The sequence below is a fragment of the Camelus dromedarius genome, chromosome 14 (assembly GCF_036321535.1).
Source record: "Camelus dromedarius isolate mCamDro1 chromosome 14, mCamDro1.pat, whole genome shotgun sequence".
NCBI lineage: Eukaryota > Metazoa > Chordata > Mammalia > Artiodactyla > Camelidae > Camelus > Camelus dromedarius.
Genome location: NC_087449.1, coordinates 6,187,052 through 6,205,807, shown reverse-complemented (window position 1 = coordinate 6,205,807; position 18,756 = coordinate 6,187,052). Strand labels below are relative to the sequence as shown.

At 36.4% G+C, this 18,756-nt stretch overlaps 1 protein-coding gene across 2 annotated transcripts in view; it reads right to left on the bottom strand.

Moving 5' to 3' along the window:
- Window positions 1-4,281: 4,281 nt before the first annotated feature.
- ODF2L (outer dense fiber of sperm tails 2 like) overlaps window positions 4,282-18,756 on the bottom strand; it is a 33,712-nt gene continuing 19,237 nt past the window's right edge. The window contains exons 11-17 of one of the 2 annotated variants that reach the window (XM_031465517.2): window positions 14,438-14,548; window positions 13,035-13,139; window positions 10,949-11,107; window positions 9,529-9,614; window positions 9,283-9,445; window positions 6,982-7,107; window positions 4,282-4,866 (exon numbers count right to left, since the gene is read on the bottom strand). In XM_031465517.2, the coding sequence (XP_031321377.1) occupies window positions 4,738-4,866; window positions 6,982-7,107; window positions 9,283-9,445; window positions 9,529-9,614; window positions 10,949-11,107; window positions 13,035-13,139; window positions 14,438-14,548 (879 nt within the window). In that variant the 3' untranslated portion in view covers window positions 4,282-4,737. The remainder of the gene's footprint in view (window positions 4,867-6,981; window positions 7,108-9,282; window positions 9,446-9,528; window positions 9,615-10,948; window positions 11,108-13,034; window positions 13,140-14,437; window positions 14,549-18,756) is intronic. The other variant, XM_031465522.2, reaches the window with a different exon arrangement.

Sequence of the window (18,756 nt, the reverse complement as noted above, 5' to 3'; positions counted from 1 at the left end):
AGGCATTTATTTTAAAGTAATAATGTGATGCAGACAGTGAACTGTGCATGATGCTACTCACAGCAGAAACATGGAATAAACATAACTACCCAACGATGGGGCAGTAATTAATGTGTCATGATGCATCCAGAGATAACGGAACAGTAAGCACATTGGATTTAACCAACTTCCCAATTCAGTAGTATCAGAAAAAAGAAAGAAAACACATGGGACTTTTAATAATTCTTAGACAAGAAAAAAAGAGAGAAATTCCTGTTTAACTCTGAAGCAAACAGCTGTCAGTGAACCCATCCTTCCTTCCTGACTCCCAATACCAGCTCCCTCCCATCTTCCACTGTGGCCCCTGGAACCCGTACCTGATTGTAAACAAGGTCTCTACACCCCAAATCTCATCAGTGTCCACCTCTGCCCTGTGGGAGCCTGACCCCTCAGGAGACTGCGCCCCTGCAGCCCTCGGGAGTGAAAGCTCCTCATTCTCCCTCTCTTTGAAGCAAATCCCCTCTCCCTGCCGTGAAGCTCAGGACTGGCAGCAGTATCACTAACCCTCCGTCTGTCTACCCAGCCAACAAACAGAAGTAAGTACTTGGTGCCTGCTACGTGCCAGGCACTGTGTTAGATGCGGGCTACAGACAGCAAGCCCTCAGAGGTTGAAACCTAGTAAGACAAATACAAAACATCTCACAAATAGCTGTAGATTGTGAAAGGAAAGAACAAGAAGGTGCACGAGAACCAGCAGGATTCAGTCAGGCCAAGGGTGAGGGAGAGCACTTTAAGATGAGAAAAGGAGGAAAGAATCAACTCAGTTCCCAAGGAAACCAAGTGCAACTGGGCAAGTGGGTGAGGAGTGGTCTGAGGGTGTGACGAGGTGGGCAGGGCCTTGAGGCCATGAATGCGAGGACCAGACCATGCAGGGCCTTGAGGGTCATGTTCGGACTTTGTCTTTTGTTCTAAATTCAAGCAGAAAATATTGGTAGAGTTTTAAAACTTTATTCCTCACCACAGTCGTCTACTCGTCTGCTCACATTTAACCAGAATGCTTGTCCTTCAGCTCGACCCTGATTCCTTCGGCAGCTCGGCTAGCTTCAACACCCAAGGCTTCTCCTCAGTTCCTCAACATCCAGACTCCAGGACCTCCAGCCCCTCCTCAAGCAGGCCTCTCTTCAGCTTCTCCTTGAGTCCCAAACTACTCCACCTCTGAAAACCAAATTCCGGCATTTCCTCCTCAGACCACAGCCTCTCATCCAGCCTACTTTCCCATTCTCTACACCCATCATGCCTGTCCTCCAACCTTTGCATTTTTTATTCTCTGATTAGGAAAAAACTGAAATATAATTTCATCAGGATAAGTAAAAAGTTATTACTATTTCCTCCATCCCTATCAAGGCATGTAGGCTTCCCTACACCATCCTCCATGCTCATACCAATGCATGTGAACTTACATACATAAACAGAGACGCCTGCTTTGATTACAAAAAGTGAATGATGCCTAACACAAAATTCTGTGACTTTTCTTTACCTAAAAATAAAACTCACGAACACATCTCAGGCCAGCAGATAGACTGAATTCATTCTTTAAAGTGCTGCGCGCCATTCCAGGTACAGCTGCTGCCCACGGTTTCCCACCACAAGGGACTTCAGTTGTTTGCTGCAACAAACTTGCTGACTCCAGAAAAACTCGAAGCAGACTCTTCAGTGGAGTGAAGTGCTTCCAATCTTGGTGGTTGGAAAAACTCTGATGCTTGTGACTGAGAAAGTCTGGGAGCAGCATGGTTTCCCACAGCACTGCAGCAAAGCGGAGCAGGTTTCAGGCCCATGAGAACCGAAGGCCTCGCGCCTTTCACCACTTAGTCTGCTACTGCCCAGGAAATATGCAAGGCAGGCTGCTGGCAGGTACCGAGGAGACCGCAACCAAAAGCAGGCGGGGCGAATTAAGACTCATTTATGGCGCTCGGAAAGAAAGATAGCCAACAGAACAGAAACAGGAGATGCCCACTGAAGTAGAACTAATGGAAGAAACAAGAGAATTTTAATGAAAATGGAATGGAATTACAGTGCAAAAAAAAATCACTTTCAGGAAATAAAAGTCATGATTTCTTATTTAGAAATTCCCGTATCCAACTAAAAAGAGAATGACTGCCTTTGAGGACCATATAAATGGTCAGAAAAATCGGGTGGAAGAAATACCTCACTAGGAACCCAGAGGGAGACACCCCGAGGGAAAAGGCAAGTTGTGAGGAGGTCAGATCGAGGAGACAAACGAGGAAGAGTGAAGAAACATGTGGAGAGATAATAATTACATAAACAATGGAAAGAAACTTTTAGAACTTAAGAAAGTTCTGAGGCCCTGAATATCGAGGAAAAGAGAAAATTCTGCTGGCCTGTGAGCAGTGGGAACAAGGGCTTTCTGGGATGATGGGAAGCTGGAAGCCGACACTGCTTAGGGGCACAGGGGACTGACTCTGGGCCTCCCGGATGCTGAGTTGGGGTCACACACAATGTCTGTGCTTAATGCTTCACATGAAACTTTAAGCACAGAGATTGTTAAAGTTCTTCCAGGCTCTGGCAAACTTCCTTTGTTATTGTGTGACTAGCCTCTGAATAGCAACCTTAGGGACTTTTTGGTAAGTCTTCCCTTCCACAGTCTATCTAAAACACTGTGGGGACCAATTTTTAAATGCCATGTGCACAAATTGCATTGATTAAAAATTAAAAATATAAAAAAGAGAAAGTATTTGTAGAGACATTGAATGCAGGATTGTTTATTCATGAAATACACATGAAGGAGGTCTAGTCTTGGTTAAGAGCAGAGACTGTGGGTGCCTGCTGCTGGCTAGCTGTGTGACCGTGAGCAAGTTACTTACCCTTTCTGTCTTCTGGTTTCCCGAGAAGTAAATGTAATGAGTAACACCTATCTCAGGCGTAAAGAGTAAATAAATTAACACATGTACCACAGTCAGAACTTTGGCAAAGAGCTCAATAAATAATAGCAATGGTGCTGCTGGGCTGCGGCCACGGTCACTGCTTGCAACAGGAAAACAGATTGTGCAGAGAACTTCAGTTTTAGAGTCAGAAGACTTGAGTTCAAATGCCAGCTTTAAAACCTAAAGTGTTTTATACCACAGCCGCAGTAGTTAACTCTTCTGTGGTTATATTTTTTCATATCTGAGACAGGAATATGAATACCTCCCTCTTTTAACGCCCATCCATCTATCTATCCATCCACAAACATCAACTGAGTGTCCATACACCAGGGAGTGTGTAGTGGCTGAAGCAGAGCCATGAATAAGGTACAGTTCTGCCCTTAAAGAGCTCACAGCCTAGTAGGCAATACTCATGAACCTTAATTTTCTTCCACGTTGAATATTTCTTAAGGTTCCCTTTGCCTTAGGAGACAAAAAAAGGACCATGAGCCTCAAGCATGCGTTGTAGTGCCACAAGAACTACGATTTAAAAGAAAATAAAGGGGGCAACACTAATGTTGTTACCAACTGTTGGGCAAAAAATGAGGCCAGTTTCTGAAGTTACTGTATTTTACTATTTTAAGAAAAATACTGTGAAGCAGTTGGGTCACTGGGAAGTAAGCCCCTGCAGATGATATAGCAGTCTTAGGAGTGAGGGGACCGCAGAAAAGCAGGGCCCCATTTCTGGTCAGAGGAGAGAATAAAACACTCCGGAGAGACTGAGCTCTCTTCATAGGCTGGACAGTGTAGAACACAACTTGCCTCTTTGAACGATCTTTCCAGACCTGAGCGTCCTTTGAATAAACCGCTCTCAAGCCATTCTCCGAGAGGAATGACTATTACTTGATCCTTTGTCAGCTACTTCCACCCTCGACACACAGGGTAGGAGATTACAAAAGACACGTTCTTGGTATCTCGTCAACATCATCCCAATAACAAAGACCTTACCCTAAGGCTTCTTGGTATTGAAAGTGCTTGTTTTGATCATCCCATGTGAGTGGCCATGGGAAGGGGTGGGACAAGTTGCTCCCCTTTAATCTTCTAGTTAACTCAGGGGCTTCAGAATGTCTACACTAATAATATCAGAGAATTACTAACATAAGATGAAGAACGAAAGAGCCTACGAATTCACAGGACAGCCTAAAGGCCTATTCTTTTTAAAGAAACAGCGCATGCCAACGTGTTTTCATCTGTCACCACCAGTTGTCATTTAGTAGCCATGGCTTAAAATTCTATGTTTAAAACCTCACAGAGGTTATAATGGCATCTTAGCAGATACTTGAAACAATACTAAGTCTACTGAGACATCATTATAAAAAAATAACATCCAGGATATTTCCTTTATTATATTAATTTATATATACATATACAGCACCATAATATGAAACAATTATGCACATTATTTAAAATCATGTATTGGGCCCACAATTGGCCTAGGTTTATTACAAACTCACTTGAATGGTGGCAACAGTCACAAAGAATCATTCTCACTTCTCTTCCATGTCTGTGTAAAATTTTCTAAAAACCAAAATAAATTAAATACAAATTAACCCAGAGCTAAATGAAAATTACCTAGCAAAAAAGGAGTACTAACATGTACCTTGTTTTAAAGTTTCAGCTGGATAATAAATTATGTTTCAAAAATCTTTACATAAAAACACTAATACTACCACCCATAAATTATAAAGTGTAACAACAGATAGTATATTTATTTTTTACCTAATTACTTTTTAGACTCATAGTAAAAAGCTAGTTTATAGAAAATAAATCGAACAATTCATCCAAACATTGTTACATAAGAAGTTTTAAGAAACTGTAAATAATTCTTAATACTCTCATTTTGATTCTCCGACTTTTCAAGACTATGTTGTATTTCTTTCAAACATACTTCCTGATGTTGTGCTTTCTAAATAAAAAAAGAAATAAAGATAATTAATAATGACACTCACATCAAAGGAAAGTCATGATATAAAATTTATATACACAATAATTGAGCACATGATTTTTAATTTTTTAAAAGAATCCTAACATCTGATGTGTTCATTATTAACTTATCTTAGAGTTCATTTTTATTTAAAATCCAGAGTAAATAAAGCACATACATGGTTGATCTCTACTGTGGTAGAGTTTGTTACAATACACATTCACTTAGCCCTAGATTATTACATATTTAACATGATTAACTTAAATTGGTTAAATTGGTTTTATTTAAAACTGTCACAATTAATTTCCATTACATTTAACAACATATTTTAATACTAGTTTTTGCTATTTTCTTTGCCTAAAAATTTGTATTTTATACCATAAGAATGACTTTGGGTATCTTAAAAATTGACAGAATTCTAGTTTTAATAATATAAACATTTTATTTTTAGGATCTTTTAAAAAATAAAGAACCCTCAATATCATAAGTGTTCTTTGAGGAAAAAACTTTAAAATCTAATATTTTTTAAAAATATTCAGTTGCATATAAATTCCCAAGTAGATTTGTTCACTGAAAATACTTTAGATAGGCCGCAAAGATCATCCAGCTTCCAACTTAAATGCAGGCATCTTGGGAAGAAAAATCTTTTATCTCCTATTGGGTATTCAGTGACATCTGAGACCTTCTGAAACTGACCGATGCCCCCCAGGGAAGTGTGGTGATATGAAACATGGTCTCGGCTGAGCTATGCAAAGTCACAGAATGAATACAATGAATCTCTGAGGAATATTGATTTTACTCAACAACTTGGAGGGAAAAAACGTTAATACAAACACACTTATACTGTAAAGTAGAATGTAAAATGTACATGGATTTTGGTATAACACATTAGATTCCAAAGACATTTCAGGCTTTTTGGTCCAGGTTAAGCTGCCAAGGGTTACCCTTAAGTCTGTGTACCCACTTCACCCTCCCACTGGAGGACTTGGGCAGAAAATCTGCAGAGGCCTGCTGTTGTGGGCAGGGCACCATGGAAGACACTAGCACACAATTAACTATGAGTTAAAAAAAAGTATTGAAATAAAGGGAAGCCTTGTGCTAAATTAAAAGTGAGAAATGTTTTGTCTTTTTAAAATTTTTAAAAAATTATTATTTTTTAATTTTGTGGAAGTAATTAGGCTTTTATTTGTTTGTTTGTTTGTTTGTTTGTTTGTTTTTAATGGAGGTACTGGGGATTGAACCCTTGTGCATGCTAGGCATGCACTCTGCTACTGAGCTATACACCCCCTACCCTAGAAATGTTTTGATCTGATTAAACTATCATGGAACTTTTGATGGTAATAAAATTAAACTAACATTGCATGTCAAGAATTATTTAACTTTTGAACCTTTCAGGTTTTCAACATTTGAGACACTTGGGAATGAAAAAGTAGTTTTAATAGAGTCTGGCTCCTGGAAAAAATAAAAGTATCATTATTTCCTATGTCATTGTTAAGCAGATAGTTTTCAAGTAATTCAGTCACAACTAGCGCTGGCTTTCACAGTATGTTATGCCAACTGACTATTTCATGAATAGTTAGGAAAAAACGTTAGAAGACTGATTAAGCACTGCCAATTTGGTATCCTCATTTCACGGTTGAGTAGATCCAAGTACCCACTTCATATACAGATATAAAATATTTATTTAACACCAACTTATAATTTTCTAAAATATAAGTCATTATTTAAGACATATCAAAATCCAGCTCATAATAATAGTATCTGTCTTAAAAAAATAAACATACTAGAAAGAAAATAAGTAAACAATATCTGTAACTTCCATTAAGCATCTGTCATGCAAAAGTAACATGCAGGGACAGGGCCTGACAAGGCTTTGGGGGAAACGGGACAGAAGCTACCAAGGATGCAGGATAATAATTCTTCAGTACAATGCTGACATTTTAATTTTTTATGATTTATATTAGTCTTTATTTTTAATATTATCAGTAAAGCAATAGCCCTGATTCCCCTCACTTTGTACTTTAAACTACACTCCACTGTAAGAATGTTAAATGCTAACTTTTTTTTATGAAAATACATTGTCATACTAATACTTACACTGTTCATTTTGCAAACAAGTTGATTTTGTTCTTCATTTTTCTTTCTAAGTTCAGTTTCCAGATCTAATATTTTAATTTGTAAAGCCCTTTCTCCAGATGACATTTTTTCTATTTCTTCAGAAACCTGTAATTTTAATTAAAAGATAAAATAACTAAATGTGCTTTAAGGTATGAACTAAAGCCTTGACATAGTTATACTGTATCTCTTCTTTCCAAGTAGATATTATTTAGATATTAGACAATTAGCTGGAAAGTGTTTAAAGATGTTCTATCTGGAGAAACACAGATAGCATAAGCATGTATACTCCTCTTTGCTGAGTAAGTATCTGAAAAATCAGCTCGGGTGGAAGAGCGTGTGGATTTGCACTGCTCTGTGACTTAGGCAGGTTCTCCCCAGTACTGCATTTCTGTAACCTACTGAGACCAATGGCCACGTTTTACAGTATTTATAGTCACCACAGCGTCTAGAGTGGTGGTGGAGCATAGGAAGTTCACGATCAATGCTGATTACAGACTAACATGGATAGAATTAGGGACAGGGCAGGTGGTACTTATACTCCACAGACAGACAGACACAAAAAAGAGATTGGTTTTTTCATTCATTCACTCCCAAAGTGGTCTGAATTTGAGTTTTCGTATCTCTCTGATGGCTTACTTTAGCAGGAAGTCTAGCTTAGCTGTGTTTCTCCAGGGATTCAGGTGTGCAAGAGCCTATCTGCAGGATCCTGGGTTGAAAGCACAGGAATGGGAAGTGGAGGCAGGGACTAGTTCAGGAGCAAGGAGCTAATAGGAAGGACCATCCTCTAATCTAACTCCATGCACTAAGGTTTACGTTACTATCAAGTTATTTACAAAGATCTCTTGTGCACAAATGCCAAGTGAGGAATGCTAGCAGGATCTGAAGCTGTGGCAGAAGAGCCCTCAGGACAAGTGTGTCTTTCAGTGTCCCTCAGTGTGGACAAGGACAGTGCAGTGATGCACTCCTCACGTGGCAGGAACTAGGGACAGCTTGTGTTCCTCTGCAGCAGGAAAGAAAGGAGAGGGCAGACACATCGCTGGGGACTCTAAGCACTTCTATGAAGGAATCTGAGAGCATCTAGCACTTTCAAAGTCCATTTAGGTTGAACCCAGGATAAAGTCACTTCTTTTCCTCCTACAAGTTGGGGCTGAGAAATCTGAGTTACATTTCCACCACTGGCAGTAAGTTTTACTACTCAGCTTTCATTCAAATGTGTGTCTTTTAGAATCAATTTAAATTGTTTTCCTAGAGTTAAAAAAATAACCATATATCTATATGACACATGATTTAATAGCCATATTTCAAGGATACCAGATTTGAATCTGACTTGTGGAAGTGCCTTTAACAGGCTTGGGAAAGACCATGGGTGGAAGAGAGTTTAGAGGGAAAGATCCAGAATTTGGTGTTGGATGTGTTAAGACTGCGATCCTGAAATTAAGTGGGGGTGTCAAGTAAGTAGCAGAATGTGTGAATCTAGATTTCAGGGGAGAGAACAGTCTTGGGTAAAGTATACACCGGAGAGTCATCAGGATATATAGAAGGTCTCTTTTTAGCATCATTCAGTCCTATGAGGAAACTCTTCACCCCCATGTTACGAATTAAGAAACTGAAGTTTACAGAAGTAGCTTGCCCTGGGTCAGGGTAGAATGTGTCAGAGCCAGAATTCAAATCCACTTCTTGTGGATTCCAAAGCCCACCTTGTGTCCTTAAAAGACTACATTTTCAAAGCATTTGATAAATTTCTCTCTTTACCGAGATATTCTTAAATGAGTCCCCTCATGTCCAGATTGAACTAACCACGCCCCCGATGTACCTTGTACCTTCTCTGCATCGTCACATTTCCTGCATTTAATTCTTACATGTATTTATTTATACAACATTTGCCAAAAAAACCAGGGAGTTGAACTTTACAGCTTACCAGATCCTGATCAAAATGTTCAATAATTTACATATTTGCTTTTTTTCTTTAAAAAAAAATCAAAAAATAAACAAAACAAAACAAAAAAACAAAGAAGGAGGACTCCTTTGAAGTGTTTTCCACGTCTGCCATTTACCTGCCACATCATCATTTATCTAGTGAAGTAACTCTGGACCAGTAACGTATCTTTTTAGCTCCAAGAGGGACAAGTAGGTAAAAAACAAAAATGTAATTGCTCCCTTCACCCTGTCATCAGGATAAAAACAATAACCATAGGTTTGGCAAGATGAGATATTGTCTGTTTAAAAAGATGACTCTTTGGTAAACTAATTAAAAAGTTTCTAAATAAAGGCCATCTGTACCTTTTGTCTTCCTTCTTCTAAAGCAGCTTCCAGCTGTCTGGCCAATGCTGTATATTCTGCGGATTTCTCTTTAAACTTAAGATTGCTGTGCTTAAGATATTCTTCTTGGTTTGCTAGCTTCTTTTCAAGCTCTTTATTTTCTGCATCCATCTGTTCTAATTTTCTTTTTACAGAAGACATATATTTTAAATTATAGTGTGTAGGGAATAAATGTTAACACCAATTTGAAGTCAATTTAATACTTACTGTTGTAGGTTTTCACACTTCAACTGAATAAGATAATTTTCCTCTTCCAGAGAAAGCTTTGTCAGAAGATTATGATTTCCATCAACCTAAAAGAAAAAAGTTTTCTTGGTTACTTTCTTTATAATCAACTTCCAAAGAAATCAATATATTTAACATTAGAACAGTTATAAAAAAAAAAGCAGGTATAAATATTATTATTACTCCTATACAGAGAGACACCAAGAAATATTACATCATCAAAACACAAGTTCTTAAATTCCTGGTTAAGTTTAAAAAACTACGTTGCCTCAAAATATGTTTAGTCGAAAATCATTGACTAAAAGTTTTACTGAAAGGTGGTAATTAAAACATTCTGAATAATGTTTTATTGAAAAAGAAGACTTTTTTAAGTAAATGTGAAGATTTTAAACAGTAATCTCCTGTTGTTTAAAACTTAGCGTTACTCTTACAGTTTTTTATTTCACCTGCAGATAGTCTGATAACTGAATATCAGAGAAGTTGTAACTATGAGTAAAAACCACGTTCATGAGAAGCAGAATAAAATCAGCAAACATTTGCCCATGCTAAGACAGAATATTCTTCCCATTGCTTCAAAAGCTGTATTTAAATAGTTCAAGAAGTTTTGGGGAAAACAAAGAATTCTTCTCATAATTTCAATTTAGTAATTTGGGTTATCTATGGGATTTAACATTTTCCTAGAAAAATCTCTTCTCAGGAACTTAAATTCAGCAAAGTTTTATTTGCATGTTTTAAAAAACAGAATGCATTTCAATATTGAAATCCAGATTATATTTGGAAGATAGGGAATCCTTCCTAAAATTATTTTGCAGATAAAGAAAAAGACTTGCTACCATCCTTGGACATGCTTCTTTGAAAAACAAAAGTGATTGATTAAAAAATTATTAAGTGCTTAGTATGTGTTAGGCATTAAATTAAGAGGTGGCTATATGGTGACTAACAGGGCACCCATGATCCCTTTTCTGATAGAGTAAAAAAGTATATGTTGAAAAAAATTATTGAGAATAATCCAGATAAAGTTGATGCATAATTCTAAGTAAAATAAATTCTAATTGTGTAAGATAAATTACCATAATTTACCTTATCCTAACAACAAAAATTATACATGTAAACACAGCTTTACTCCTTTGTTCATGCTATTACTATGTCCTCAAATGTCTAAATATAGCCTTGTAAAAACAAACTAAATCATCAATTTCAGTTACCAATTTTTCACTATACAATACTAAAAGAGCAAGAATAGCTTGCAAAATAATATTACAGTATTTGCATGAAACGATATTTTATCAGCTTATTTAGATGAGAGTAAAATTATCAACCCCAGACATGAGTGCCCTCAACTGGTGAAATTATTCCAAAGCATTTAACACATCTGGCAAAAATCAGAGTGACGGCGGGACACCTGGCCCTGAAGCTCCCTAACGGTGTGTGCCTGGTCTGCACACTTCCCCTTGCAGTGCTGCAGGCTCTCCTGACACTCGTGAAGCCTCTGTTCCGCCGCCGTCAAGGAATCACGGACGTGCTCTAACTCCTTCAGATGAGACTCCATCTGGCCTCTCATCTGAGTGTAGCATTAGGGAAATAAGTGCAAGATCACACATTCAGCATTAATGTTTTACTATCTTAAATACTAGATATGCTTGCAATATAATAAGTATTTTCAGGTATAATAGTTTTAAACAAAAAGATTCAAACAAATAAACATAAATTAACTTTAAGTTAGACTCTGCTAAATAAAAACATATAATTCAAAAGTGGGCTGGATTTTAATTGGTTTCCAAAAAGTCTGTTGAGTAAATGAAATATGGTAATATTAGCTTGCAGGGAGAATGTCTAAACTACTTAGGAAAGCAAACTTTTTTGAATCCTGTCATTTCTATTCAAGCATGGATATTACTAATAAAACTGGCATGGTGGTTTTCTACTGTCCAGCCATCAGTCTAAAGCAACTGTCACTTTTTCTCATTCAATCTTGTAACTCAGATATTTCAATTAGAGCAGCTTTGCTGCACCCATCTTAGTCCAAATCAGTAGAGTTTACTGTATGTAATTTCAAGAAAGCTAATACCATCAGTCCTCATTAGACTATAATTTGATCATCAATGTTGCTATGAACAAATCTAATTGTATCCATATTAATCTCTTTGGCTGCTGTGGCACTTTTGTGGAGATGTGACAAGAAGCAACCCTAAGAAATGTTTGTACTGCTAATTAAGAAAAAATGACAAGACACAGGGTATTTAGGATGTTCACTGGGAGGAAAAACAAGAGTGAGATTCTTTCCCCGACCCAGGGAACACCTGGAGCTGCTGTGCAACATCTAGCATCCTTGAAGGTAAGACGAGAACAAAGCCTACCTCTGGGTCCCCAAACATCTAAGAGCCCATGAGAAAACCAGGGGACTTGAAACAGTGAAAAAGAAAAAGGAAGCATTTCATTAAAAAAAATGACTGTCTACTTTAATACCAGTAAGAAAACATTGTGACCTCACAGTATCTAAAACCCACAGGCTCCTGCCCCACTGGCCTCTCAGACAGGTTTTGTAATAGGCTTTTATTTACAGTGCTGCCTACAAAGGAGGAAACACTTGCATTGGTGCGTCTCATGAGAAAAAGAGATCAAGAGATGTGAAATGATCTCTTCTCTGGGCTGCTAAAACTAGGCGAAAAGTAATTCTGAGCAGTAAGTTGCACATTTGATGGGCTATCTTGATCTCTGTTTAACCAGCAGAATGCCTGCTCTGGCTGACCTCGTCTTCACATTGGTAAGACTTACTCAGATTTCTCAGTTCCAAGACGTGGGGGCAACCCAGAGACAGTCACCTTATTACACTCAGTTGAAACTGACCAGCAACATCCCATGACCTCTGCAGCTGGGAGGCAGCGTCCTATGACTTTCACTGCTTCCTTACCAAAACAACTTTGAAAAGACCCAGAAAGGGATGCGGTTTCATTTAAAAACTTAAAAATATTCACAAAAACATCATAACTTGCCAACATTGACCTTCCCCTCATTTTTTTGCAATAAGATGAAAAGAAGGGAAAGATACTGTTTTTTTTTAATGATGTTATTTTTCTTCCAAAAAAGCATTTTGTGGAGAATATTTATTTACTTTGCTCTTTTACACAAAAGATTTAATACCAGAAGAAAAAAAAGTGAGATTGAAAATGAGAGGTATTCACGTTTGCATGAAGCTCACTGACAAATAACCATTTTTGTGCTATTTAGGTCTGCTCTTGTATGAGAAAAATTAAACATTTATGCTATTTTCCAAATATTTTGGAAAAAGTTAAAAAACATTCATACAAACAAACATTTCAAGCCAGGAAGAAACATTATTTCCTCAAAAAACAAACTGCCACAGAAATCCAGGACAGATAATTCTAGGTCTAAACTACAGAAAATGACCAAAAAGATGTATATAAAATTTATAAAGCACAAAACATATAATTAAAATATTATTTTATTCTTTAAATTGTCAAACTTACCTTCTTTAATTTTTTATTTTTGTTTTTTGTTATTAGGTTATTTTCTTGTAGCAAATTTTCACATCTGCTTTTCACCATTTCAGCTGCTTCTTGCAACTTTTGTATCTGAAAATAAAAAACATTATTAGAGTAACATGAATTATTTTATTATTAGGACCAATATATGAAATAAAAGCAAACAATCTACATTTAAATTTTAAAATTTCAATTTTAAACAAATCCTTATTTCCCTATTAATACTCTATGTTTATCTAACATTATTCCTTCTTTAAATATGGGAATCCCTCAGTGATCTAATCCACAATCCTTTTGTGATTGACCTGTCTTCTCCCATCAATACTTCTAGAATCTTGAGCTCTGAATATCAGCAAGAGAGATTCATTTGCTGGTCAATATCACTCTAAAGAATCAGTCCCTGGTCCAAACTAGCTCCTAAACCAGTTATTTTACTCTCCAAGTCAAAATCTGCTCAAAAAATATCTGAAGACTTTATACAAGGCCCAGAGCCAAGAATATGGTAACTGATCCACAGTATTCTTGCTGAGGGATTAAACTGGAACAATTGGCTGGAAGACCCAGACGACATTCTCAGTAACATGTCCCACAGTCCATCACAGCCTCCATTCTTACCTCCAGCCAGGACGCCAGCAATATCCTAACTGGATGTCTCAACTCCATTTTCCCATTAGAAAACCAGTTTAGAAACCATTGGGATGGAGCCCTTCCTGCTTACCTACAGTATGCCCCCCGTAAGCTTTAAACTTTAGTTCATTATTCTTCAATTCAAACACTGTCTTCTGAGAAAATCAAGTTCTTTATTGACTAGTTTGTTACCCATCATTCAAGGACCCAAGTAAGTCCCATCAAATTAAGTTTTTCTTAAATACTACATTTCCAAAACATAAGCTTTTCTATAAATTACCATTGAACACATGCTTTCTTTCATATATATCGTCATAAGTTCTTTTCCAGGTCTTTCATGTGAGTAAATCTGAATTATACTTTATTTAGTTGGAAAGAGGAAATATTAGGCTTTAATGATCCTTGAAGGGAGCCATTATTCTAAATCAATACCATTAAAAATGTAAGAAAACAAACATAACCAAGATTAGCAAGATTATACATAAGGTTCACAATTATACCTATGTTATTAATTTCAGATTTACTCGTAGGAGTTATCCAATACAAACACAGGTAATGTTTAAATCAGGAATCAGCAGAATCATCATTTTATAAAACTATTTGGGACCTTAAGAAATATTGGGGATATATTGTATTTATATATTCTATCACAAATAATAACTCTACATTTCTACAGTTCTGCTTATTTAGATCATAAACAAATGCAGTGTTTTAAATTATCTACCAAATTTAACAAACATTAAAATATATGCAATGGTCACCTGAGTTTTATAAACTTCAATAAGGGTTTTCTGTTGTTTTTCTACTTCTTGTAATTCTAAGAGTTCATTTTCAACAGAAACAACCTCGTCCTTCAAAGCAGCAAGTGCAGTCTATTAAGGAATATATAAAAAGATTTTATAAATTAGAATTCACTTATACTTCAGTGCTATAGTATTATAAAAACGAATAGTTTATCAACAAAAGTAATAAAATAATTATTTCTGATTGCAAATAATTACCATCTAAAACTTAGGAATTTCAAAAAGCGAGTAATATTTATGAGCAACCTTAAAAAGACTTACTTAAGACATACATATTTAAACTTTAGAACTTTATTTGCCAAAAAAGACTTGGAAAATAGAAAGACTATGTTTCTGGAAGGGAGTACTCAATACTACTGACATACCAGTTTTTTTCCAAATCATAACACTTTACCACAATTACAACCAAGAGTGTAACAGTTGAGGGAATGAGGAATATGACAAAATTAATTTAAAGTTCATATGAAAAAATAGAGGCTAACAAAATTTTTAAAGGAATTCTAAATAGAGAATCTCAGTACTTACTAGATATTAAAATGTATAAATAACTAAAATCATTAAGGTACTAAGAGAGTAGTATATAAGTCTATGGAATAAAAAAAGAAAAATACACTAAAATTATGTTTAGTACATGACAAAGGTTGGATTTTTAAATAAAATAGGGAAAATATGGATCACTATATAATGGTAATAAGATAACTATTAGGACAAAACAGATTATGAAAACACAATTTTTATATTAATTATAAATTTATTTAAATATACTAAATATGAAAAATAAAGCTTTAAATTTTTTCACAGATGATCCAGGTAAAATTTTATTTGATTTCAGGATAGCAAAAACCCAACTAAGTATAAAATCAAAAGAAAATATCAAGAACTGTAAGGGTCTGACATTTTACCCTCCAAGTTTACGAGACAGCCTAGCACAGTTTCATGGATACTAGCAGAAGACACAAGACTCCTGGCTCAGAGCCTTAATCACTTTATTACAGCAATAGCAGTAGCCAGATATCAGCATTTGTGTTAGTTTTGTAAGCCCCACTTCCCACAGGGCAATACAAAGAGGGCCAGATGACACCTGTACACGAGTGGGATGTATGGAGGAGCAACCCTGAGTCTAGGGAACCCAAATCTCTTATAACAGGAAGAAGCACGCCTTTTGGTAGATGGAAACATTGTTATCTTCCAAAGATGTTCACTATACAAACATCCTTGAAAAGATAGTCTGGATCTGAATCACAGGCGGTCAGTACTTGGGCTTGCAAGATGTGCAGAAATGGGAGAGACTCACAAAAGCAGCCATAAAGGAAAAAGATACACACACACACACACACACACACACACAAATACATACACATATATATGTATACATATATCAGCAAAATTTCATAGCCCCTTGAAAAATTTAAAAGGCAAACAAAATGCAAAAAAAGTAAAAAATTATGACAGAAGATTAATACGCTTAATATATAAAGAGTTCTTACATAATAATTAGGAACAAAGACATATAAAGGGCATAGGTTATTCAAAAAGGCAGAAACATAAATGATCAATACATGAAAAAAATATGTTCACTAGTCATTAAAAAATGCTCTAGGCACTGTATAGTCTTCTAGCAGTGAATAAAAGAGACAAAATTCCCTTCTGTCATGAGCTTACTGTACCCCATGTATAGATGTGTAGAAACAAGGAGTAGATGGATGAAAAATAAGAATAAGAAGTAAAATATATCATACATGAAAGCAGGGTAGGAAGGACAAGTTGGGAATGGGCCAGGGAGGCCCCCTGTGAAAGGGACTTCTGAGTAGACACCAAAAGGAAGTGTGGCTCTCTGAGGTAAGAGGAGTCTCAAAGAGAAAAGCAAGGGTAGGAGAAAGCCTGGCCACTCAGGGAAAAACAGCAAGAAAGCCAATGTGGCAGGAAGCAAGAAAACAGAGAGGAGCATGGAAAGACACGAGGTCAGAGACATAAAGGAAAGCCAGAAGGTGTAAAGCCTTGTAGATGTCTACTCTATGAAACAAGATATCATTGAAGGGTTTTGAGCTGAGCAGTGACATGGTCTGATTTATATTTTTATAGGAATTATGCTATGGCTACACTGAATGCTGACTGCAGGGAAAAGGGCAGAAGCAAAAAGAATTAGGATGTCACTCTAACAACGAAAGATGATGGCGGCTTGAACCAGAATAACGGCAGTGATGCTGGTGAGAAGTGATCAAATTCTGGATATATTAGAAGTAGATCTGCTGACAAACTAGAAGCAGGTGTGAGAGAAAGGAGTCAAGTAACAGAAAGGATGATTGCCATTAGCTGAGAAACTGAAAACTGTAGCATGGAGCACACTGGGGAGTACAGGAGCTGTGTTTTGGGACTTCAGAAGCAAGGTCTAGGTTAGAGAGATTTGAGAGCGCCCATAATATAGATGGCATTTAAAGCCCCAACACTAGATAAGATCACCTATAAAATTTGGAGATATTTGGAGTACTGGAAAAAGTACAGGGATCCATTTATGATGGGTAATTGGAAATACATAACACTAACATTACGAATGGGAATGTGATGCTGAACATATGTATGTTCACATGTAACTGAAAAACTGTGCTCTACACTGGAAATTGACACAACATTGTAAACTGACTATAACTCAATAAAATAAAATTAAAAAACAAAACAAAACAAAGAATGAACACCCTTTTGAGCATGTAATTCCACCTCTAGAAATTTATCCTAAGAAAACAGACATAAAAAGACTCAAATTATCCACATTTTTACTTACAATAGCAAAAAAACTGGAAGTGGTCCCCAAAAATTACATATATGCTAAAAGAGTAACCCTACTTATCTTTTGGTTGTGAGATTATAGGTGATTTTTAAAATTTTTCCTTTTGTGCTTTTCTGTTTTTTACACTTTCTATAATCACCAAATAGAACTTTATAACCCTCAAGATAACTTTCATTGTTTTTATTAGAGGAGGTCACTGGGCCTTGGAAACAGTATTAGCTAGCATCTTCTTCATTTGAAACTAAAATCTAAAATTATTCTAAAGTAATTGAAAATAACAATATACAACATCTAGGCAATTTTACATTGTAAATAACATATGCCAAGTATACTTAGATATTTTTCCTTAAAATCCAGAGAATAATGCATTTAAAATATGTTTCAGAATTATTAATTATAATAATATATAAACTTCAACTCAATTTATACTTGTGTAATTTAAAATTAATTTCATTACCATGTAATTAAAAACTAGATTTATAATTAATGAAATATCCTTCTTACCCCTCTCTCTGAAGGATACCAAGGAAATTAAGAAAATAAAAATACACAAAATTGCTTCCTCTTCGTGGATAAAACATTTAAGAAATTCATTCAATAAATATTCATAGACAGCGAAGTATATGTCACACCTCCCCAGGGCATCCTGGGCGAACAGAGATGGGCGTTTATGAGGAAAGACTCATCCCAACTGAGAAGACTTCGATGGGAAGCAGCATTTGAACTGAACTTTAAAGGAAAGGTAGGATTTATATACTGAGAAAAATAGCATCCCAAACTGTACAAAGAGTAAAAATATAGGAATAGACAGAGGAAAACATAAACATAGTGCAGGAAACAGTGAGTGCTCTTATTTGGCTAGAGTTCAGGATGACTGCAAGACAGCATCCTCTGACTGAAAAAGGAGAAGCGCTGAGTGGTAGGGCGCTTTCAGGAAGTCTCCCCAGAAAGGAGCGATGGGGAAAAGGGACACAATTCATCTTTTGATTCCCTCCAACCTGTTGTCTGAAATTTAGCTATAATGGATGGAGCCCCAGCAGCCATTCTGAATCATGAAGATGAGGGTCACAACCTAGGAACGGCAGAGTAGAGAGCTAACAAGTAGCTAGGTTCTCTGACACCGTACCGGCTCTGAACTGCCAATTCTGGCCTTCTTTTCCATCAACAGATTCTTTTCTGTCCTCTATTTACTGTCCTCCAAATTATCATCCTCCAAAAACAGTATTATGGAAGTGAAAATGATGCCAAAGTCTTTAGTCAAGTCTCATCAGGTTACATGTTTCTATGATTGGTAACTCAAATATTCTTTTTCTCAGAAAGTATAAAAACTTCTTCCCCATCTTTTCTCGGCTACACATAAAAACCAATCACCCCTGGGATTTGATTAAGTTGGAAAATTCTTTCTGGTTATGAAGTGGCCAAGAACATACTTTCTGGTTTCAAACAGACCAGGCCTGAGGTTATATCCTATCGTAACCATGACACCTAGAAA